The sequence below is a fragment of the Etheostoma spectabile genome, chromosome 2, assembly GCF_008692095.1.
Source record: "Etheostoma spectabile isolate EspeVRDwgs_2016 chromosome 2, UIUC_Espe_1.0, whole genome shotgun sequence".
NCBI lineage: Eukaryota > Metazoa > Chordata > Actinopteri > Perciformes > Percidae > Etheostoma > Etheostoma spectabile.
Window position 1 is genome coordinate 13,012,368 of NC_045734.1, and position 19,787 is coordinate 13,032,154.

General features: G+C 39.2%; 1 protein-coding gene across 1 annotated transcript in view; it reads right to left on the reverse strand.

Annotated features, from left to right (window-relative positions):
• Positions 1-19,787, reverse strand: part of ctnna2 (catenin (cadherin-associated protein), alpha 2) — a gene marked incomplete at its 5' end in the record, with an annotated part of 288,570 nt that overhangs the window by 211,315 nt on the left and 57,468 nt on the right. The window contains 1 exon segment of the mRNA XM_032531328.1: positions 16,151-16,354. Coding sequence (XP_032387219.1) covers positions 16,151-16,354 — 204 coding nt within the window.

Genomic DNA, 19,787 nt, shown 5'->3' on the forward strand with positions numbered 1-19,787 from the left:
AGTAAAAAGATAGTAAATTCACTATGGAATATGGAGGTGCTTTAAGACTTGTACACATCAACAAAAGCAGACAGTAGAACAGAAACTCAATATGAACTACTGACAGTGAGACAGCGGAGGGCAGTCGGCTGTTTTGCATGAGCAGGAGCAAAGCTTTGTATGGGGCACCACATTGCACACAACTGCTTAATCATAGAGAAGAGGGCCAAGAATAAGGGTAAAGGGATGTGACTGAAAAGACAGAAAGAGAGATAAGTAACTGCAAATTAACTTTTTAAAATTCAGGGTCAGAAAATCCACAAAGTGCAAGACGTTAATCAAACTTCAGAGTACTTTACAACTTTTATTTAGCTTACAGGAGCAGGGGTTGGGAATAAAGAAAAAGGAAACAAAACACTGAAAATTTAAGATGGAAGAATGCCTTTTTATAGTTTTACATTACAATTTACCATCCCAAAAACCATACATTTTAGAGTGATAATTGCATGTCTAAAGAGGGTAGCTCGACAATGACAGCATGTGAGATAAAAACATACATTTGTCACTTAATGATACCATTTTCTGTAACTTCCACCTACTGGCGTAGTGTGAAGAGGAAAGAACCCCATTAGGAGAACAATTTCAATAATCAATAATGTGTTCAAAATGTGGTTGTTGAATTGTGGTTGAGTGTTGTAAGATGTCAGCCTTGACAGAGCGCTAAAGAGAAACCTTATTTGATTAGCATACCACAAAGCAGAAGCAATGTGGTGATCTGTTGGATGCCTTCGCTGGGAAATAATTCTGTTATTTACATGGAACAAAATGTTCAGCTCAATCATAAACCTCAATCATAAACATGGTTTAAAAGTGAAATAGAAGCGTATCCTTTGTAAACTAGATTATTGTGTGTGAAGTGCATAGACTATGTAGTTTATGAAACAATGAAGTCACTACTTGACAAAGACTCGTAAACTTGTTCAAAGTTAAGTAGAAATTGTACACATTCCACATTTTGTAGTTTTATTTAATAGAGACTCTCTTCCATCTTGAAGAAAATAAAACACACAGTATCAAAATGACACTCTTTGGAATTTGGAACAAAGAAAGATGTGTGAGCTGGTAAGTGGAGGATGACTAGAAGCTATTTCATCAATTGTGCTTCCTTTAACCAAAGCATTTGGCAGTATTCGTGGGAATAGCATCCTTTTACTGAAATAGTGTCCAGTTATTGGAATAGAAGCATTACTGCTCACTGCTACATGAGGATACCATGTATAACTAATCGCGCTTTCCTTATTCTGTCCATCTGCTAACAGATAGAGGGACATGTGCAGGCCTCAGCTTATTTATGTAAAATAAGGAAGTGTCTGTTCTGCAACAGGAAACCAGGTCTTACAATAATGCCAGTTAGTTGAAAAAGCAAGCAAACATCAACACGAGTAATTCTACATAAGCCCACGTGTTCATACACAAACATTTGTACACATATTCAGCTGCACATTCAAAAGCACAAAGGTCACACATAGACGAACAAATTGTGGCTTGCATGCTTGATTTCCCAATGCATTTAGCCTCATGCATCCATAACCCTAACATATGTATCAGTTAAACCAGTTAGAGTGCAGGTCTTTGCTTCCATGTCTGCTGACTTAATGATATTAGGGTTGATTCTATAGTTTGATCTAGCTATCAATGTCAATCATGTTAGCGCTGCTCAAAGCAGCAAGCCATTGAGGGGGATTGGCATTGGAAGGGGAAAGAGGAGAAGGGCTGACAGCTTTCTAATGCAATAGAGCTGCCAGATCTAAAAGCTTTTTATTACATTAATATGTTCCTGGATAATACTATCTCATCTCTTAATATGACTTAGACTAAAAACTAAATTTAAGTATCATTTATCCGGTAGGAGATGGTGACATGAGAGTGATCAGCCTTGTAATAGTTGCCTGCTTCCACCTCCAGATGATTCTGTTTCTTCTCCAGCTACAGAAAAGCATAATTGGAATAGAGAGTATGGCAGCCAGCATTTTCTAGATGATAGTAATGCTACCGCTTGCACAATTGGTAAGCACCCAGACTAAACAAGAGCTTTTCTTGGGGCTTGTTGTTATCAGATGCATGAGGGGATACACAGATCACTTTATAGTCTTTAGAGGATATAATTAACTATGTACTACAGTGTAAGCATCCAAAAGATAATTGATGTAAGCTGGACATTATTACACTTAATGGTTAAGTCCAAAAGACCTTCAGGTCAATGGGATTTTTCTTGCAGATCCTGATTATCATAACTTTAGGATTTCCATTTGGTAAGATTTTGACAAAAGTTGCAAATCAATTGCTCTTTATACAAACTTTATTTAATACAGATGGTGAGCGAGTTAAACGGTAGGTCTGTTGTCCATCAAAAAAACTAACCAGTGCTGTGCAGTGCTTCTGTCCAGGGGTGTGCACAGGGGTGGGCAGGAGGGGTGAGACACCTTTGCAATGTTTGCAGTATGCCTGTGTCCTAATAAGAACATGCATTCTTCATGTGTTGGTGAAACAAAAACACCAAAGAAACACTTAAGCTAACCCATTTAAGGGGAACCCCACAGCCCAAGTACCAGTCTGGTCAGTCTAAGTTTACCTGGCCCTTACCCGCCTCTCTGCTTAGGCCAAGGGTCTCTTGAGTGCCCAACTGGTTGCTCTTCTGTTAAACCTAGGTTTCCTTCAATAGCTTGTCTGGTTGGCCCAAGTGTTTCTCAAGTACATTTTTGGTCAGCACCCATCCCTCTTTGGTCAGCCTAAGCATCACTCAACTGTCCATTTGGATGGCCAGGGTGCACCCTTAGTGTACCTCTTGAATGTCTACGTACCCTTCTGGTTGGCCAAATGCCAAGTGCCCATCTGGTAAGTTAAAGTGCCAGTTTAGTTGGACTTTAGGCCACTGTTTCTGTCTCATCATAAGTCTTACCAGAACTCAGAGAATCAAAATAATAGAGAGCTTTGCTAATTGCAGATGTTCCAGCTGTAATAAAACACTGCTTTATTTATATCATTAGCATTGCCATTCAGTGTTTTCCTCCCACAGAGATTAGTGGGCGGACTACCCGGTTATAACGACCTAGTACCCACTAATCACCATCAACATTTAGGCAACATCTAAGCTGCTGTTAAGGTGCCACTCATGCTGCTTGACATTAAAAGTTTTTCATTGGTGAACTGCTGGAAGGCTTTTATTGTGAAGCCATTAAAGGATGGTCAACCCTCACATAGTTCAGTTATCATTGTGTGATAATAATTAGTCTCAACAAAATAATCTATCCTTTTTTGTCAGAGAATCAGACTTTATTTTTTTAAGGGAAGACTGTTGAAGATGCATGAAGATGTAACCACTGATACTTATTTAAATGACAAGCAACAAGGAGCAGGTGTGTATTGCTGTTTGGGCAATCTTGAACCTCATAAATCAGTAAGGTGAGTAACATGTTTTACCCTCCCATTCCTCTTATATTAAAAAAAAAAACTTGTGCCTTGCCTGCATCCCAGGCTTTGATTGTGGTTGCTCATGGCACAGTGAACGTATCCTGATGCAAATTAGACATATGAGGGCTAAATGTTATGAAAACAAATTGAAAATAAATTAGCTCCTTTGGCAGTCTCTGGCAGGTTTGTGTGTGAAAATAAGTAAACGACAGAGGTCAGTGGCACATCAACAAGGCTCATTCAAGCTAAAAGAAATGTCACACAGTGCAACATTGATGTGTAGTTTCTGTTTACACAGCCTGTCAAACTGGTAAGCTGATGGGCTACTGTGGGGACATCAGAACAGAATGATAAGCACTTAAGTTTAACTAGATGTCCTGATTAACTTCAGGCATATATGCAACCACTTGTCACAGTCTTGGTTGTTAAGAGTGAACTTCGTGTAATTTGTCTCCAAAGTAACTATAAATATGGCCATGGACTTTGTTTTTCTTTCCCTCCATCCTTGTCATTCTGAACCACTCTGTTTGTTTCACCCTTTATGTGGCCTTTTTTTTAAAAGAGCAGAGTAAATAGCAGAACACCTTATTTTTGGCAAACATATACCAATCGCAGTGGACAATGTATCTAAGCATTGTTGCTGAAACTTTCATGGGAAATAGCATTTCTCATATAATTATTTCAAACTGAATACTTGCACTATATACAAAAATAAAAAAAATCTTAAGAGGGTTCTGGAAGTATAACAGTAACATCTTAATATAATCTAAGTTTGTCTCTGAGGCTCAACCGAAAAGAGCATCTCTGGGATTTAGTGGAATGGGTGTCATGCTTGCGATTTTCTGTTATAGTTTTCCTTTTTTATTGTGTTAATTTATTCCCTGTTTCCTTGTTGTTCACTTGGGTTCTCTGTTGCGTTTTACCTTCTTTTCATCCTTGTGTATGTTTTATGCTTCAGTTTCCTGTTTTATTTCATAGTATGTTTTCTCCCATGTCATGTCTTGTTTGACTTCCTGCCTTATGTTTTCCCACCTTTGTGATTGTCTGCCCCACCCTCATGTGTTTCACCTGTTCCTGAGCCCTTGTGTCACCTGTCCCTTGTTACCTTGTTTATTTAGTAGGGATGAGCGAGTACAGCATTATCTGTATCTGTATCTGTTTACCACATGAATTATCTGTATCCGTATCCGTACTCGGACTGGGCGGGGCCTAAACCGGAAGTGGTCAGATTTAACCCGGATTTAACCCGCTGTGATTATCACAGAACGCTGCGCGGCCAGTTGAGGAGTTGTATTCAATCCGAGCACGGATATTGACTCATATTACTCGTATAATACTTGTACTATACTTGTTCACCTGACGTCTCACCTGTTCCCCATTACCTCGATACCTCTTGTATTTAACCCCTGTGTTTCCTTTGTCCCCTGTCAGATCATTCCAGTTTGTCTTGACAGCCTGTCCTGCTAGTTTGTGTGTTCCTGTGGATTTTCCCTGTGTTCCTGCATGTCTGTGTCTTTTCCCTCGGATGTGTTCCCTGGAGTATGCTTTCCCTGTGAGTTTTTCCAGCCCTTGCGCTCCGGTTTTTTTTTTTTTCCCTGGATCCTTGTTTTTGGTGTTTTTGCTTGGACTCTGTTGGTGCCCGTAGCTCCCTCTGTTTTTGTTGGACAATTAATAAATCCCTTGCTTTTCACCTACAACCTGCGTCTTGGTCCTCCTTCCCCTGCAACCCCATAACAATGACAGCAACATGGATATTTACCATCAAGAATATGCTTGAATAAATTATTTATTTGAGTGGACTGGAACCAAAGATGATTTGGGTTTACTTTGTTCAGAATTGTACAGAGGCCGCTCATGGCTTGGACAAAATGACTTATCTTTGCTAGATAAAAGGCAATGCAATTTAACATAACACCCGTTCAATAAGTGCTATCTGCAAAGCTCATGCTAAGTTTTTGTTGAAACTTCATCAGATAGGAGTGATAAGTGTGACCTGTAGGTTGCAATGTTGTTGCATGGTTGGTACTATTACTACAAGTATTTTGTTCAGAGGGATTAAAAAAAAAAAAAATGCCATCCCTCATACATGAAAGGCCTCATTCATGAATTGGATTGCTGCTCAGCAAAGCAACAGAAGAAAAGAGATCGTTCCTAAACCTTATGGGTTCTTTGATGAATGTTTCCCAGCAGGGAGCCTTTTTGAGCATTGGTCCATTCACAGGCAGGTGGCCTTGCTACCCCGGTAGAAGACTCTGAGGGTCAGTTGCTTCAGTTGTCACCAACTCGCTCTCAGACTTAAGTTGGGGGAATAAAGGAGTACTTTGAGTCTCCAGAGAGCCTTTAATAGACTTACAGTTTTTACCTGGGCCTTATTGTCAATCCCTTTCAGGGCTATGTCTTTAAGCCAGACTTTAATGGCTAAGAAAGCTACGTTGTTCAACGTGAGTGGTTTGCTGTTGCGCAGTGGATCGCAGCTTGTCGTGTGGTGCATTAGGTGTTGACAGATGGGAGGGAGGGCATGGGACGCTGTGGGGAACCAATGATTTATTGCTGGGCCGGGGACACTTAACGGGGTATGAGTGCTGAGTCTGGAGGGACCATGATGTGAGGACAGTTGGAAAAAAGAGACAAATAAACAAAGAATAACTAAAAAGTGAGAGGCGGTACTGCAAATTTACCTACTAATCCTTAATACGAAAGTTATTTTGATTACCTCAGGCATTAAAACCAAATCACTATCATTTGGCAACATTTTCATGGCTGCATCAAGGAAGTCATGTGCTTTTTTAAGAATAATAAAGAAACCTCTAGGGCAGGGGTCATCAACTACATTTTGTTTTTTATATTTTCTATCCTTGTTTAATATTTTTATTTTTTAACTAAATTAATGATTTATTTACATATTTATATAAGTATTAGAGTGAAAGGACTCCTAAAAAAACATGGAAAATCCATAATGATAGGCTACTTAACTGTTGATAAAATGATTCCAGACTAGGAGGCAGTTCACTGAGGAGTTATGGTTTTAATTAGTCTGTGATTACAGAAATGTCATTGTAGTTTTCAGTGTCCTGATTGGTGCAAAAAGGCTTGCAGGAAGAAAGCCTGTTGTCAGGTAAAAATGTTCTCAAAGAGCCACAAGCAAAAAGTTGATGTGTAAAACTTGAGCTTGAAGAATGGACTGATAGGTATTGCCTTCCTCAATTGCACTGAAATGATTGTTGTTGCAATAGAATACAAACTTAGGCATCATCATCAAGAATGAAGAACGGAAAAATGACAATGTAGTTTTTCACATGCACATAAAGTAGCCACGTGGCCATTGTTGTGGTCTATCCATGGATTTACCCATCCAGCAGAAAAGGTTTGTTTAGCAAGCAGCTTAGTTTACAAGAATTTCACCAAATTCCTGGCAAACTAAAATAAACAGACTACAAACTGTCAGCTTTTGTTTTTGCTCGTTTGTAAAAAAAAAAAAAAAAAAAAAAAAAAAAAAAAAAAACACACACAAAAAAACGCTATTTGCAGAGTAGTTCGCTGTGTTTGTGTAGAATAGAATAGAACAGAATGCCTTTATTGTCATTATACACAAGTACACGGTACTTGTGCAACGAGATTAAAGCAATCCCTTTGCAGCGTTGACACAAAAAAATATAAGAATACAAGAGTACAACAGCGTTGACGAGAGTGGACTGAGCAGACAGAGCAGATTGAAATATTTCTTCCTACATGTTAAAGCCTGTATCACAGGTAAGTATCAGTAAGCAAAGGTTTTATTCTAGCCTAATTAGAGTAACAAGCGTAGCATTAGTTGTCATCAGCGCCAACTTAATTATGCTTGAAGCTGCATGGCATTTTCTCTGGTTCACCTGGGTGTTGTCCAGCATGACTTAGATCTGCAATACCAAAACTAATCGGCATGTGGGATGCAAATACAGGGGGCTGGGTTTGTGCTCCCCCTGTTCAATGTTACATGCTGCTCACATTTTCTAAATTTGTTATCATTCTGTGGGCCGGACTGAAAGCTTTGGTGGGCCCGCGGGAGTAGCCCCCCCAGCCAATTAGCTTGAGAAAACCCTGTCAAGGTAAATCCAGCCTCCATGCATCTGTTACAGCTGTGCCCTTCAGCCAGCTTAGGGTGATTGACAGTGGAGCACATCAGAGGAGCTAGGGGACGGAGGAAGTATTGATCAGTTTGGTTTTGTTTTGTTCAGCTGTGTTCTTCAAATCCAGACTATAGTGACACTGAGATCATGTTGCACTGTAAACAAAAGAATGATTCAGAAAACGTAGCAAGCTTGTTCTGTGTTTAATGATGGTACCGTTGTAGCATCGGGTTGTGCTAGATACAAATAATTGTGTGGATGTTTCTAGGCAATGAGTAGAGAAAGTGTGGCATAATGCTTACTCTATGTGGTTTATCTTGCCAGACTCACGCTTCCCATCAGAGACCATGCTGTATTAGATGGGAAGAGGAGTTTATCACAGCCACAGGGCCTCATTCATTAAGTGTTCATACAGTTTTGATCTTGACACGTGCCTAAACAAAAAATTAAAGAAGCTCAAGGGGTTGATTAATATTGTCTCTCCTCCAAAACTTTCCTTTGTATTAACAGTAGATAGTATCTTGAGAGTGTGGTGTAGTACACCGCCACTCCATTGCTGCAATTCAGCATTGTTGCAATGCATTAGTGAGCACAAACAGTCACAGAAGTAGGAAAGCTGTCACAGCAGCAGGATTGTCTGTTTTGTGGAGTTAGAAAAGATAGACTATAAAATACCTTACTGTATCCAACTGTTAGAAGGGCTTTCACTGTTCTTAGACATCTAAACAACACTTATTATAAGTATATAATGGCCTTCAACCCAGGGGCTCATTATAATCACTGCCCACACCTTCCTCACACTCATTTTCACTTTCAAGACCATGGCAGGTTAAGAAGATCTAATGTGGACAGCACAAGCACCCACACAAAACTGAAACCTTTTGTAGCATGTGATCAGATCAATTGTTGATTGAGCATTCTACGTAGCAACTCCCAGAAGAGCTGTGGGAGCAAGAAGGTCATCTCTCAGTCTCTCCCTAATGATCATTCTACCTTACAACCCATGTTTAGTTTTATGCGCCACATCCAGCTAACAGTGAGATTAGTGTGTTTGGTATTACACTCTCTAAATCCTTCTCCCTGTTGTTCACAGTCCTGCCGAGTTGGCCCCTTTCACCTGCCATAGTTTTTGGCTATGGCTATATTCTGCCCAGGCTCCGTTGACCCAAGCCGGTAATGCATTACTCCCCAGATCAATTGATAGATTGGCCCTGTCGGAGCTGCCGTAACTAAATCAGCTGCTCCTGATGATTCAGCACCAGCCAGGGAGCTGGGCCTGCTGTCACCAATCACAGATCACTAGCAGCTGAGACAGGTATGGACATTCTCCTGTCACTTGGATCTAATTTATTGCAAGCTACCACATTGATTAACCTTGTGCTGTGGTTCAAGCTTCCTGTGTGTGTGTGTGTGTGTGTGTGTGTGTGTGTGTGTGTGTGTGTGTGTGTGTGTGTGTGTGTGTGTGTGTGTGTGTGTGTGTCTGAATGAATGAAGAAGACGGAAACATAAAGGCAACTGGGATGTTTACATTACTTCAGTAAACTTTGAACAAAAGGATTTTCACTATACATCCAGGAACACCTTGTCAAAGGGCTGGCTGGTAACATTTAGCTGGGGGCAATTATATCTCTAGATGTTTCAATGATAAACACTATTTTTAAATAATACCTTTCACATTGAGCGGGCAACATTATTTATCTTCTACAATTGGAATCTAATTCATAGACCAAGACATGTTCTTTATCCATAATGTATTGTGGTTCCTAAGTGGCTAAGTGTGTACATTTTTTTCAAGGACGTCTAATCGAGCTCAGACCTGAAGCAGTCACTTGCCAGTCTGCGACCCTATATAGTGAAACTATATCAAACAAAGTGTCAACCAGGGTCACTGTAATGCATATCATACCAATTACATGTGACTGTGACAACCCGGTCTCACGCCAGTTCGTGAAATGGTCACGTAATTTGGATTTATTATTACATGTACGTGTCACGTTTTCGAACGTGACCAGTTCATAAACTGCCATGACACTGGACTGCTCTTGGGGACGCAACAACGCCGGCCACCATACGCCTGCCACAACATTGGGACGGACCGCCACACGCGGGATGCAATCCCTGGGCTTAGGGACACGATCTGTGGTCTCTGTGGCACGCAACAACGGGGAAATGAAACGGCAAACGCCAGCCACAACAACAGGACGGTTGTGGTTAGGAAAGAAATGAACAGGGAAAGGAACAGTCACATGCGGGATACAGTGACATCAACGTGAGGTTGTGGTTAAGAGGAGAATAACGCAGAAAGGAACTGCCACACATGGGCCAAGATATAAGTCCTGTGTTTTTTGAGCCATCCACCACCCCGACCAACCTCTGTGCGTGGCTTTTTGGCTAAAACACTGGCAGTGAGCTCCAGGTCCGGCAGCCGCAGACGGACTGCCATCAGTGGGGCTCGGCCAGCATGGAAACATTGCTAGAAAGCTTCGCTGACGACCTCGACCCAATCTGATAGGAGTTCCAGCGGGACAAGGGAGAGTTCCACACCGGTAGCAACGGCACAACCTCCCGGAGCTCATCGCCAGTGTTGGTGGAATATCAAGCCAGCGTTAGCAAACTAACCAACCAGCCTGTTTATAATTAAATACATTTTAGTTATCCTAACACTTTTTAACAGTCATACTGAAACACTGGGGTGAAACACCTCCAGCTGCAGACAGACGGTCTCAAATATTATTTTTTGCTATTGGTATGAAAACTTCTTCTCTCAAATATTTTTTTTGCTCTCATGAAATGCTTTTTGCTATCAGTGTGATAACTTTTTCTCTGAAACATTTTTCTCTTTCAGATCATTTATTTTCTCTCATGTAATAAAGAAAAAAATCTAGCTTCATAGAAATAAGCTTCCCACTGAAATACATTGCTTTAAATTTAGTAATCAACACACGTAAAAAACGACATTTATGTGATCTGTACACAAATCAATAGATTAAACTAGAAAATGCATTTCCTGCAGAAAATGCGTGGGAATGTTGAATAACTGAATTGCTAAAGCTAACCTGGTTGAATAGCTTAAATCAGTAAAAGTTGTAAGAATAGTTGAAAAAGTTTAAATAAGTTGAATAACACCACTAATGTAAAAAAAGATAAGAGCTAAACTGGATAAATAGCTTAACTCAGTAAGAAGATGTTGAAGTAGTAAGAATAGTAAAAAGTAGGAATGGTTTTAATTAAGTTGAATAAGACCACTACACCATAAGGAGCTAGAGCTATATTTTAAAAGTTGAATGGTTTTAATAGCTGAAAGTATGCAGAAGATACGAATAATTAAAAAAATCATAATTAATAATTAATTTATCGGTAAGAGTTAATGTAGAGTTAATGAACTACAGTGATCAAACCCCAGACATTGTCCAAGGCACCTTCATTACAATCACCGCATGCAGGACTTGAACCTTACTCTCCCACATCAAAGACGTTAAAGTTGCCACTGCGCCATCACCAGGGGATAGGTGGCAAGAACAGTTTGTGGCTCTGTCTGTCTGTCTGTCTGTCTGTCTGTCTGTCTGTCTGTCTGTCTGTCTGTCTGTCTGTCTGTCTGTCTGTGTCTGTCTGTCTGTCTGTCTGTCTGTCTGTCTGTGTGTGTGTGTGTGTGTGTGTGTGTGTGTGTGTGTGTGTGTGTGTGTGTGTGTGTGTGTGTGTGATGCTTGGTTCTGTCTCTGTGTTTGTGTGTCCGTGTGTGTTGACAGAAACAGTCATACAAATTATTTCAGTGTCTGGTTGTCAGGGTTACATATGATCATTGGCCGTGTTTGTAAACACAGCTAGGAAGCCTTTCATCTCTGTGATGTCATCTCTTTGATCTGTAATCAGTTAAGTAAGAAATGTGGACAATGTTTAATATGGCAGTAAATGGAGGAAGATTTGGAACTGTTGTCATTTGAAAGCTCACTGAGCAAAAAGTATAGTTCATATCGCATAAAGGAGCACATTGGCTGAAACTAGACAAGAGTTTCTACGTTTCGATATATCAATTGTCCATAACAAGTTAGAATTTTTGGCGTGGGAGCAAGTTATGTGCAACAGCATTCCCACAATAACATGTCACTTTCACAAACTGCCATCAGACTGGGCTGGACTGTGACTAATCCATGAAACAGACTCTATGAAAAGATACATGCCTCAGGTTAATGTTTCTTTATAAAAAAGTAAAAATGGTACGTTCCTGTTGTGCTGAGCAGTGATCAAAGGCATCACTATCTAAAAGTGAGCAACATCTTGAGTTAAGGCCATTTACTGTAGCTACTCTTGTTTTCAAGCTTAACAAACTTAATTTATTTAGAGATGTACAAGTATTTTAAGCATCTACATTATTATTTGTTGAATAATACACTTTATGAGCAAGCTTGGTAACAAGTTCCTCCATTTTCACTTTTGGTCATAGGGGATACTGAGAAGCTGAGAAGTTGAAGCATTTTGTTTTTTGTGTCTCTGTGATTTACTTTCTGTTCTATGCTAGGACAGCCAGAGGCTGTCAGCAATCTCCCAGCTGTAGCCTCTAAAACACAACTCATGAGCCTAATGAAGCAAGGCACAATTACTTTAGTAAAAAGCTGCCGTGCCTTAATAAGGGGAAGGGGCATCTGAGTGTCATAAACACTTTATTTCAAGAGTAAGTAAAAGAAAAGAATCTCTGTAGCTTTAACATCATACTCTGAGCTAGAGCTGGGCAATATATCGATATTATATCCATTTTGTGATATGAGACTAAATATTGTCTTAGATTTTGGATATCCTAATATGGCATAAGTCTAGTCTTTTCCTGGTTTTAAAGGCTGCATTACAGTAAAGTTATGTCATTTTCTGAACTTACCAGACTGTTGTAGCTGTTCTTTTATTTGCTTTTACCGACTTATTCATTATATCCACATTACTGATGATTGTTCATCAAAAATCGCATTGTGTAAATAATTTTTTGAAAGCACCAATGGTCAACCCTACAATATCGTTGCGGTATCAATATCAAGGTATTTGGTCACAGATATTTGATTTTCTCCATATTACCCAGCCCTACTCTAAGCAAATGATGGCTGCACAGTTTGTTTTCTAAATAAAAAGAGCCTTACCTACAATTTATGCATATTACAGTCCTGCAGCAGCCTTTTATCAAAAACATTTTCTTCAATGATTTTGCAGATTGATCCTACCAATCAACAATAAAAATATTTATGTCTCCTACTGGGCTGTTACTGATAATATTAAATATCAAAATAACTATTATAATAACTGAAAAGTCAGTATGGGTTAAATAAGGAGAGTAAAAAGAGAGAGATTAATTACATTTTGTATCCAAAATTAAAGGGATCACGTTGATGTTTTCTTATCACCAAATAATTCTAAAAGCTAAAGCATTGTGACACCCTTTTTTTAATTGTTGACTTTGAGAACTATAGCATATAACACAGTAAGTAATAAGCACAGCTTTGACAACAAATGAAGGTCATTCCATCAGCATTCACAGTCACACACACATGCATGCAGAGTGTAGAACTACTGCTAGCTGCTGCACTGTTAATATTCTATTACAACCAGAGAGGATCTCTAATCTAATAAGGACTCTTATCTAATAGCCCCCCATTGTTTCTAGACTACTTTATGAGCCCAGATGCCACAACAAATACACATAATTAGGTTGACGATTATAGAGTATTACATAGGGCCGTTTGCCAGCAGGAAAACTGATACTGTAGGGATCGATAGCCAACTGGCTTGCCAATTGCTCAATGGCCAAAAATGACATTTAATACATGCTGGATAGGCCATTAGTGCACAGTTTCAGCAGGTCACACATGCAGGAAATCCAAAGGATTATCATTGAAACTTCATTTTGGTCATCCGGCAAAAGTCAAAATAACTCAAATGATGCAGGGTTAAATATTATGGTTTGTGTTAAGTCGTTTATGATATTAACTTCATTTAAAAATACTCTTTCGAGACCTGCATTCAGACTGGTCTAGATATGCACAATGTTGAATGAATTACTAAAGTACTCTGTCCTTTCAGGAGAAGTCCTGAAACACTCAGCAGCAGTACTCAGTGTGTTTACAAGCTTTTTAAAAAAAAACGTTTATATTCAGGCTATGTGCCAATTTCTCAAATGCCATGTAAACACCTTACCCTTGTAAATCGGTTTAAGAATTGGCGCATGCTTCAACTGCCACTCCCCACCCCACTGGAGTTGGTTTATTAACAGGAAATAATCCGTTAGGGCTGTGCGTCACAGTCATTGCTATGACACCACACAACAAAACAGCGATGCCCAAATCAGTAGACTATCGGCAGTAAAGAGCTGCTGAGGCAGCAGCGGCCATCAGGCGATGGCCAAACAGATTGTCCATCTCTGGGGCTGTCAACACTGTGCAGCTTGCTAAGTCCACCCAACACTGGTTAATGTTACTGATATAATTAGCCGAACAAGTTGTCAGTCGTCTGGCGAGAACACTGTGCGTTCTTGCGCTGTGACAAGAGTGTTGATGAAACATTAAGTTAAGTTGAATTTTACTAATTAAGAGGCCGATTGGTGCAATTTTGACATTGGTCAACCGGAAGAAGTTGTGTGTTGGCAGATCGCCATCTACTGTACCGGAGGTAGTTTCTCTGTCATTCTCCCCATTCTTCCTCGCCCATGTATACAGGGAGAACTGGCATAACCCGGTTATTCACCAACCCCGGTTACTGCTCTGCATGTAAACCCACTGACTGATGACCCACTTCAGATAGCTGTGTCACTTTTAAAGTCTTGCAAGTTCTCATTTTAGGCCCGCGTAATGGTTTACAAAACTAAAACTACACAGCTAAAAAGAAAGGACAGGAGGATAACAGGTTAAGAGAAAATAATGAAAGAACTGTTAATCATTCATCTACCACCAGCAGCCTAACTAAAGGTATTAACATCTCCTGAACTTCTTCCTCCACAGATGGCTACACCACCTCAGGCTAAAATGACCAATGTGGACTCTGAGTCCCTGTTTAGTAGAACACATGGGAACAAAACAGTCATTTTGAACACAGCAATAACTCACTTACAGTCGAGGCCCATTAGGGGTTATCTAAGAATTCAGGCTGGCCTAGTAAGTACCTCACTGTGGAAGTTATAGGCGCTGCCTTTTCAATGATGTATGGCTCTGTTTAGGGCACCTGAAACGTTGGCATGTTGATTGTATCACAATATTAACTTTACTTTACCATTCCTTGAGAACCTTGCAAAACAAAGAATAGATGTCAAAGTTTAAATTTTATTCAGACTTATCTCTGGCTAAAGTATTGTTCTGTACCAAATAAATAAGTATACAGTATTACAATTTTTGCTATTATTCTCATAAATACAACATTAATGTGATAAGCCTGCCAAGCTCCTATTCAATAAGCAATGATTTTACCATTGCCAGACAGATAGATAGATAGACGGATAGATTTTGTATCATCTATCCGGTAATTGTTAGCTGGGATCTCTTGAATATGCTATTCTATATTTTGTAACATTTATATTCTAGTTAAAATGCATGTGTGCTATGATGTGTGCAGATATGTGATAAGCAAATGTGTATGTGTTAGAATTCTGACAACAGATCTGCAAAAGTTGCAGGAATGAGTCCAACACTTTTAGGATGATAAAAGGAGATCAGACATTTAATAGATTTGACATTAAACATTTTAGAAATCTTTTAATGGTTTATTGGCGCAATCCCAAAGTCCAGCACAAAGAACTAAGTCATGTGTGCAAGGTCAATGACAGTGCATCCAAGTGTGTCTACTATTTTCACTTATGTAGACACAGATCACAGCTCACTATGCACAAAAGGGTCTGTTGAAGAAGAATATAAATTGGATGTCTGATGATTAATCATTGTCTTGGCCAGTCTCATAACCTTTAAACAGCTGTAGCAGTCACGGTGGCACATGAGGCAAATGGCTCACCAAATGAAGAAGAAAGGTCCAGACTGGCTTCTTAAAGAAGGAAAATACTGGCGTTGCCAAGGAGGTGTAGAGTCACAAAATACAAGCATATGACATTACCAATACATATGCAGCCTAATGCCTATTATGATGGTTATATTATAATAAGGACATTACAGTGTTTAAAAAAATAGTGTCCTCCTCCCACCTTTGGCCCTGTCACACCATTCAAAGAACGAAAATACCACAGAGGTGGGCAAAGAGAAATCCAGGGTAAGAAAATTTCATGTAAAACATGTAAAGTGACATGCACTAGTGTTTGCGAATGACAGTAGAGCCTAATATTGCCAACAAAAGACATAATCTTGGTTGCTGTGCCTGCCCAATTAGAAAGCTTTTGCCTTGATGTTTGATGGCAGGTGAAAGTATCATAAAGTGGAGAGAAGTATTTAGTTTTGCATTCCTACAAAAATGGTTGACCAGTGAATGAGAGAGAAGTGTCAGGATTAAGTAGAAAAGTCAAAAGAGATCATCTGCATGTGTGTCTACTATAAAATGTATGTTCAAATGAGGTGCACAAATAAGAATGTGTGCAGTTAAAGCTAGCTAATGAGTGTCAAATCATAAAAGAGTGAACTCACATTGTTCATGTACTCGCTCAACAAGTCTTGCAGGGCCTGTCGAACGGCGTTGCACTCAGCCACAATGCGTTCACGCCGGTCGTCACGTGTGCACGAGGAGTCAGCCATTAGTGCGGCACCACTGATGATGCTCTCCAAGCGCTCCTCCAGAGAGGGCCGGAAACGAGCCTCACTGAACGTCAGAGGGTCCAGGATGATCTTGTTCTGTAGGGCAAAAAGACAAGTAGGTCAAGACAGTAATGCAGGCCTACCTGGGCCAAAGCATGACCAATGGACAACAAAACTGCAAAACTTTGATAAGCTGTAACTCAGATTAATCATAGGCTTTGATAACATGTGTAAAGAGATTGTAGTGCATTTTGTGATAGTACCCCAGTGGTACAAGACAACAGCACGTGCCTGTAGGGAAGAATTTCTGACAAGGGCAGGATTATCAGTTGACCATATAAAAAAATAAACATGCCAGAAGCCTGCTAACCAGCCAATGAACTAGTTAAATGGTTTAAAGCTGATTAGGGAAGTAGAGCGTATCACAAAAAGTAGGACATTGTGCCTTTTTCTTTATTAATGATTATAAATGTTTTCATTTAATGGCAGGTATACAGCACACGAAAACACAGACATGGTTTTGATACAGAGGAACAGTATTTAGGGAGTTTGAACACTGCTAGTGGTAGCTTGACTTGGCAATAGTATTGCTCTCCCTAAATGATAGAATATTATATTGTATAAGGAACAATAGGACTTAACTTCAACCTAGGCTTCTTTGACAACAATGTGAATACTGCAGTAATAAAGCCATTTATTTTAATGTTGACTTATCTTGTTTTGGTAAATGGAGAGATAGGAATTGGGTTCCCATGAATCAGACACCAACACATGAAGCAGAACAACAACATGTGCCTGGAAAAATTGTTTTTATAATATAATGTTTCCATCTATTTACAAGGGAACATTTACCTAATAGCAATTCCAGTTTAGTCTTTCCATCCTAAGGTTCAACAAAACCAATTAAATAGAAAGCTTCTTTAGCGTCATCGTCCAACCAAAGTTGCATTTCCGTGTCATCAAAGCTGTAAATAAACTAAACATTCACCAATAACTCTGAGAGAGAAATCCTATAAATGTGGCTCTGTGGCATACATGATGGGTTCTGCAAGTGTTGGGTTATAGTACGGAGCAAAGGTGCTGTGTCTGGTCTCTCCACAGCTGGTCTAACCCTGGGGCAGGGTGACAGATTGTCAAATGATGCATAATTACATGTAAGGTAAGAGAGCAAACACCAAGCATAACCTACTTTTCATTTACAGCTGGCAGGAAAGAGCAGTAAATATAAGAAGTTGCAGTAAAAAAAAAAGAAACTAGATGGGAAATGAAGAGAGTTTGGGGCAACAGAAAAAAAACAAGATCAAAAGGAGAGCGAGTAACGCATAAAAGTAATGCAAAAAAGGAAAAAGAGATACGTATAGAATAGAAAGAAATGTCTGAGAGAGATCCAACATAAAAGCACATCAATCTGACTGAGCTGACCTACAACAAGCGAGATCACCAATAGCAAATGACCTTATAAACTCATGACATTACCTACACAGGCTTTCAAAATTGTTCATGTACCTGTACATTTCCTCAAGGATACCATGATGAAAGCCTTATGTGTAATATATAGCCTTAATTAGCTTGGTTTATGTCAGCTTTGAGTGGTAATACATTTTCAGTGTGTGTGTGTACTGACATCTGATTCCATTCATCACTTCAAGCTTATATTTCATAGACTTCTTTACAGCTCTTCTTTCTGCTGTGTGGTACAGCAGGAATAGCATACTGTGGACAAACTGATTATTGATCTTTTTTGTCTCTAAGGAATCCTATGCCAGGATTAGTGAACACAGGCAGATATTCTTAACTCCGTGTTGGTGTTGCAATAATCACTAGCAGTTCATTTTGTTATGTTTATTCTTCACAGTAAAGTACGAGGTAAAAAAAATAAGGTAATGTTTCTTTGCTTTGTTCTTTCCGCCTTCTCACATCATATTTAATGTTTTCACATTATACTTCTACAGTAAATGTAAAGTAAGTAAAGGTACAGCATGTAGATGAGACAAGGCTGCTTTCAGTTTAATGCTAAGTGTGCCAGATTTCTCTCTGTTGTGGAATCAGAGGTCAAATTAATTTGGATCCTCTCAACTAAGTGACCAAAAAAGCCTATTTGGTTCTATGCAAGTAATATTTGTGCAAGATATTGTATACACATTTGAAGTTTACTCTTACTAGTTTCACCTTATGATATAGAGACCTCCAGTGCATTTCCATTACCACACTTTAGCTTTAAGAAGGCAAAAAGGATCAAAACAAAGCTCATTACACCATGGATCTCAACATAGAAAGATGCAAAGACATGAACATGAAGGTGAATTTGAGAAAATCCTTTACCCAATTGTTATTCCATACAGAATGTGAGGTTGCAATTATCACTGGGGAGTTGGGAATAGGCAGAGTAGAAAGAGGTGCAAATGCCGGGTTGACAAACGCTGAGGAGGTTTTCAAAGTAATTGGCACTGGCTGAAATCATCCTGCAAGAAGCTCACAAACGTGACTGATAGTGTCCTCAATGAGCTTCACATTTTTCTGGTACTTTTTTGTCATTATCAATTACTTTGTTGTTTGTTGTTTGCTTTAAAAGCTTAAATTAGCCAGTATCTGAAAAGTGCACATAGTTTTACAGTTAATTAAGCTACAATCAAAGCTTGTAATTTCAAAGCGTCCTTATACAACTGGCATACCTGAATCCAGACTTATGTTTTAATATACTGTACCACACCTCACAGTGACTTTTTCCTTTGTAGATCAATCATTGGTAAATGCTCTTCACATACAGTATATTCCATGCTGCAAGAGTAAAATTATATTTTACAAATCTACAAATCTTTTACTTTCCCTTCTTCTCTCAAAGTTCACAGATCAGAGTCAGCAGTGTGACTGGCAAATGAGGATTTAGTGCAGTGTAGTGTTAGTATTAGTGTTAGTAATTCTAAAACATTTTAATAAATTCCTTGAAGAATAGAGTCGATTTATCTTAGCATAGTGCTAGGTCAAATGTAAGCTTCGATTGTTCATAATGTCATGTGCAGCTATCTGAAATGTACTCTAACAAAATGATTACAAAATGACACAATTTGATTATATATATATATTCTATATATATAAAAAAAATGTCATCGCCTATCTTCTCCTTATATTAAACAGGTTTTGCAGATTTGAAAATGGTTTGGGAAAAAAAGATCTATTGTAGTTTTATGATAGGTCATTTGCACAGAGCACTTAGACAAATCTTACCGGCAGGCTAATGAAAGAGTTAAGTTTTTTCTTCAATTCTAGGTCATGCTTTAAGCCTGTAATTCAATGTGAATGTTGATTTTGACAGTGTATCAGAGCCAGAGGCAACCTTTTGGTTGCCCCACAAAGATTATTAGTTTGACCCCACTTTGGGGCATCAACCAGTGGGACAGGGCACATGTCACATCATCCTATGTCAAATGTGCCTACCAGGACTTTCCAATATTTTATGACAACTATTTTGTCTAAGAGGAAAGTGCAACAAAGTCTTGAACATACCACTGTATTGCCTCTGGTTGCCCTA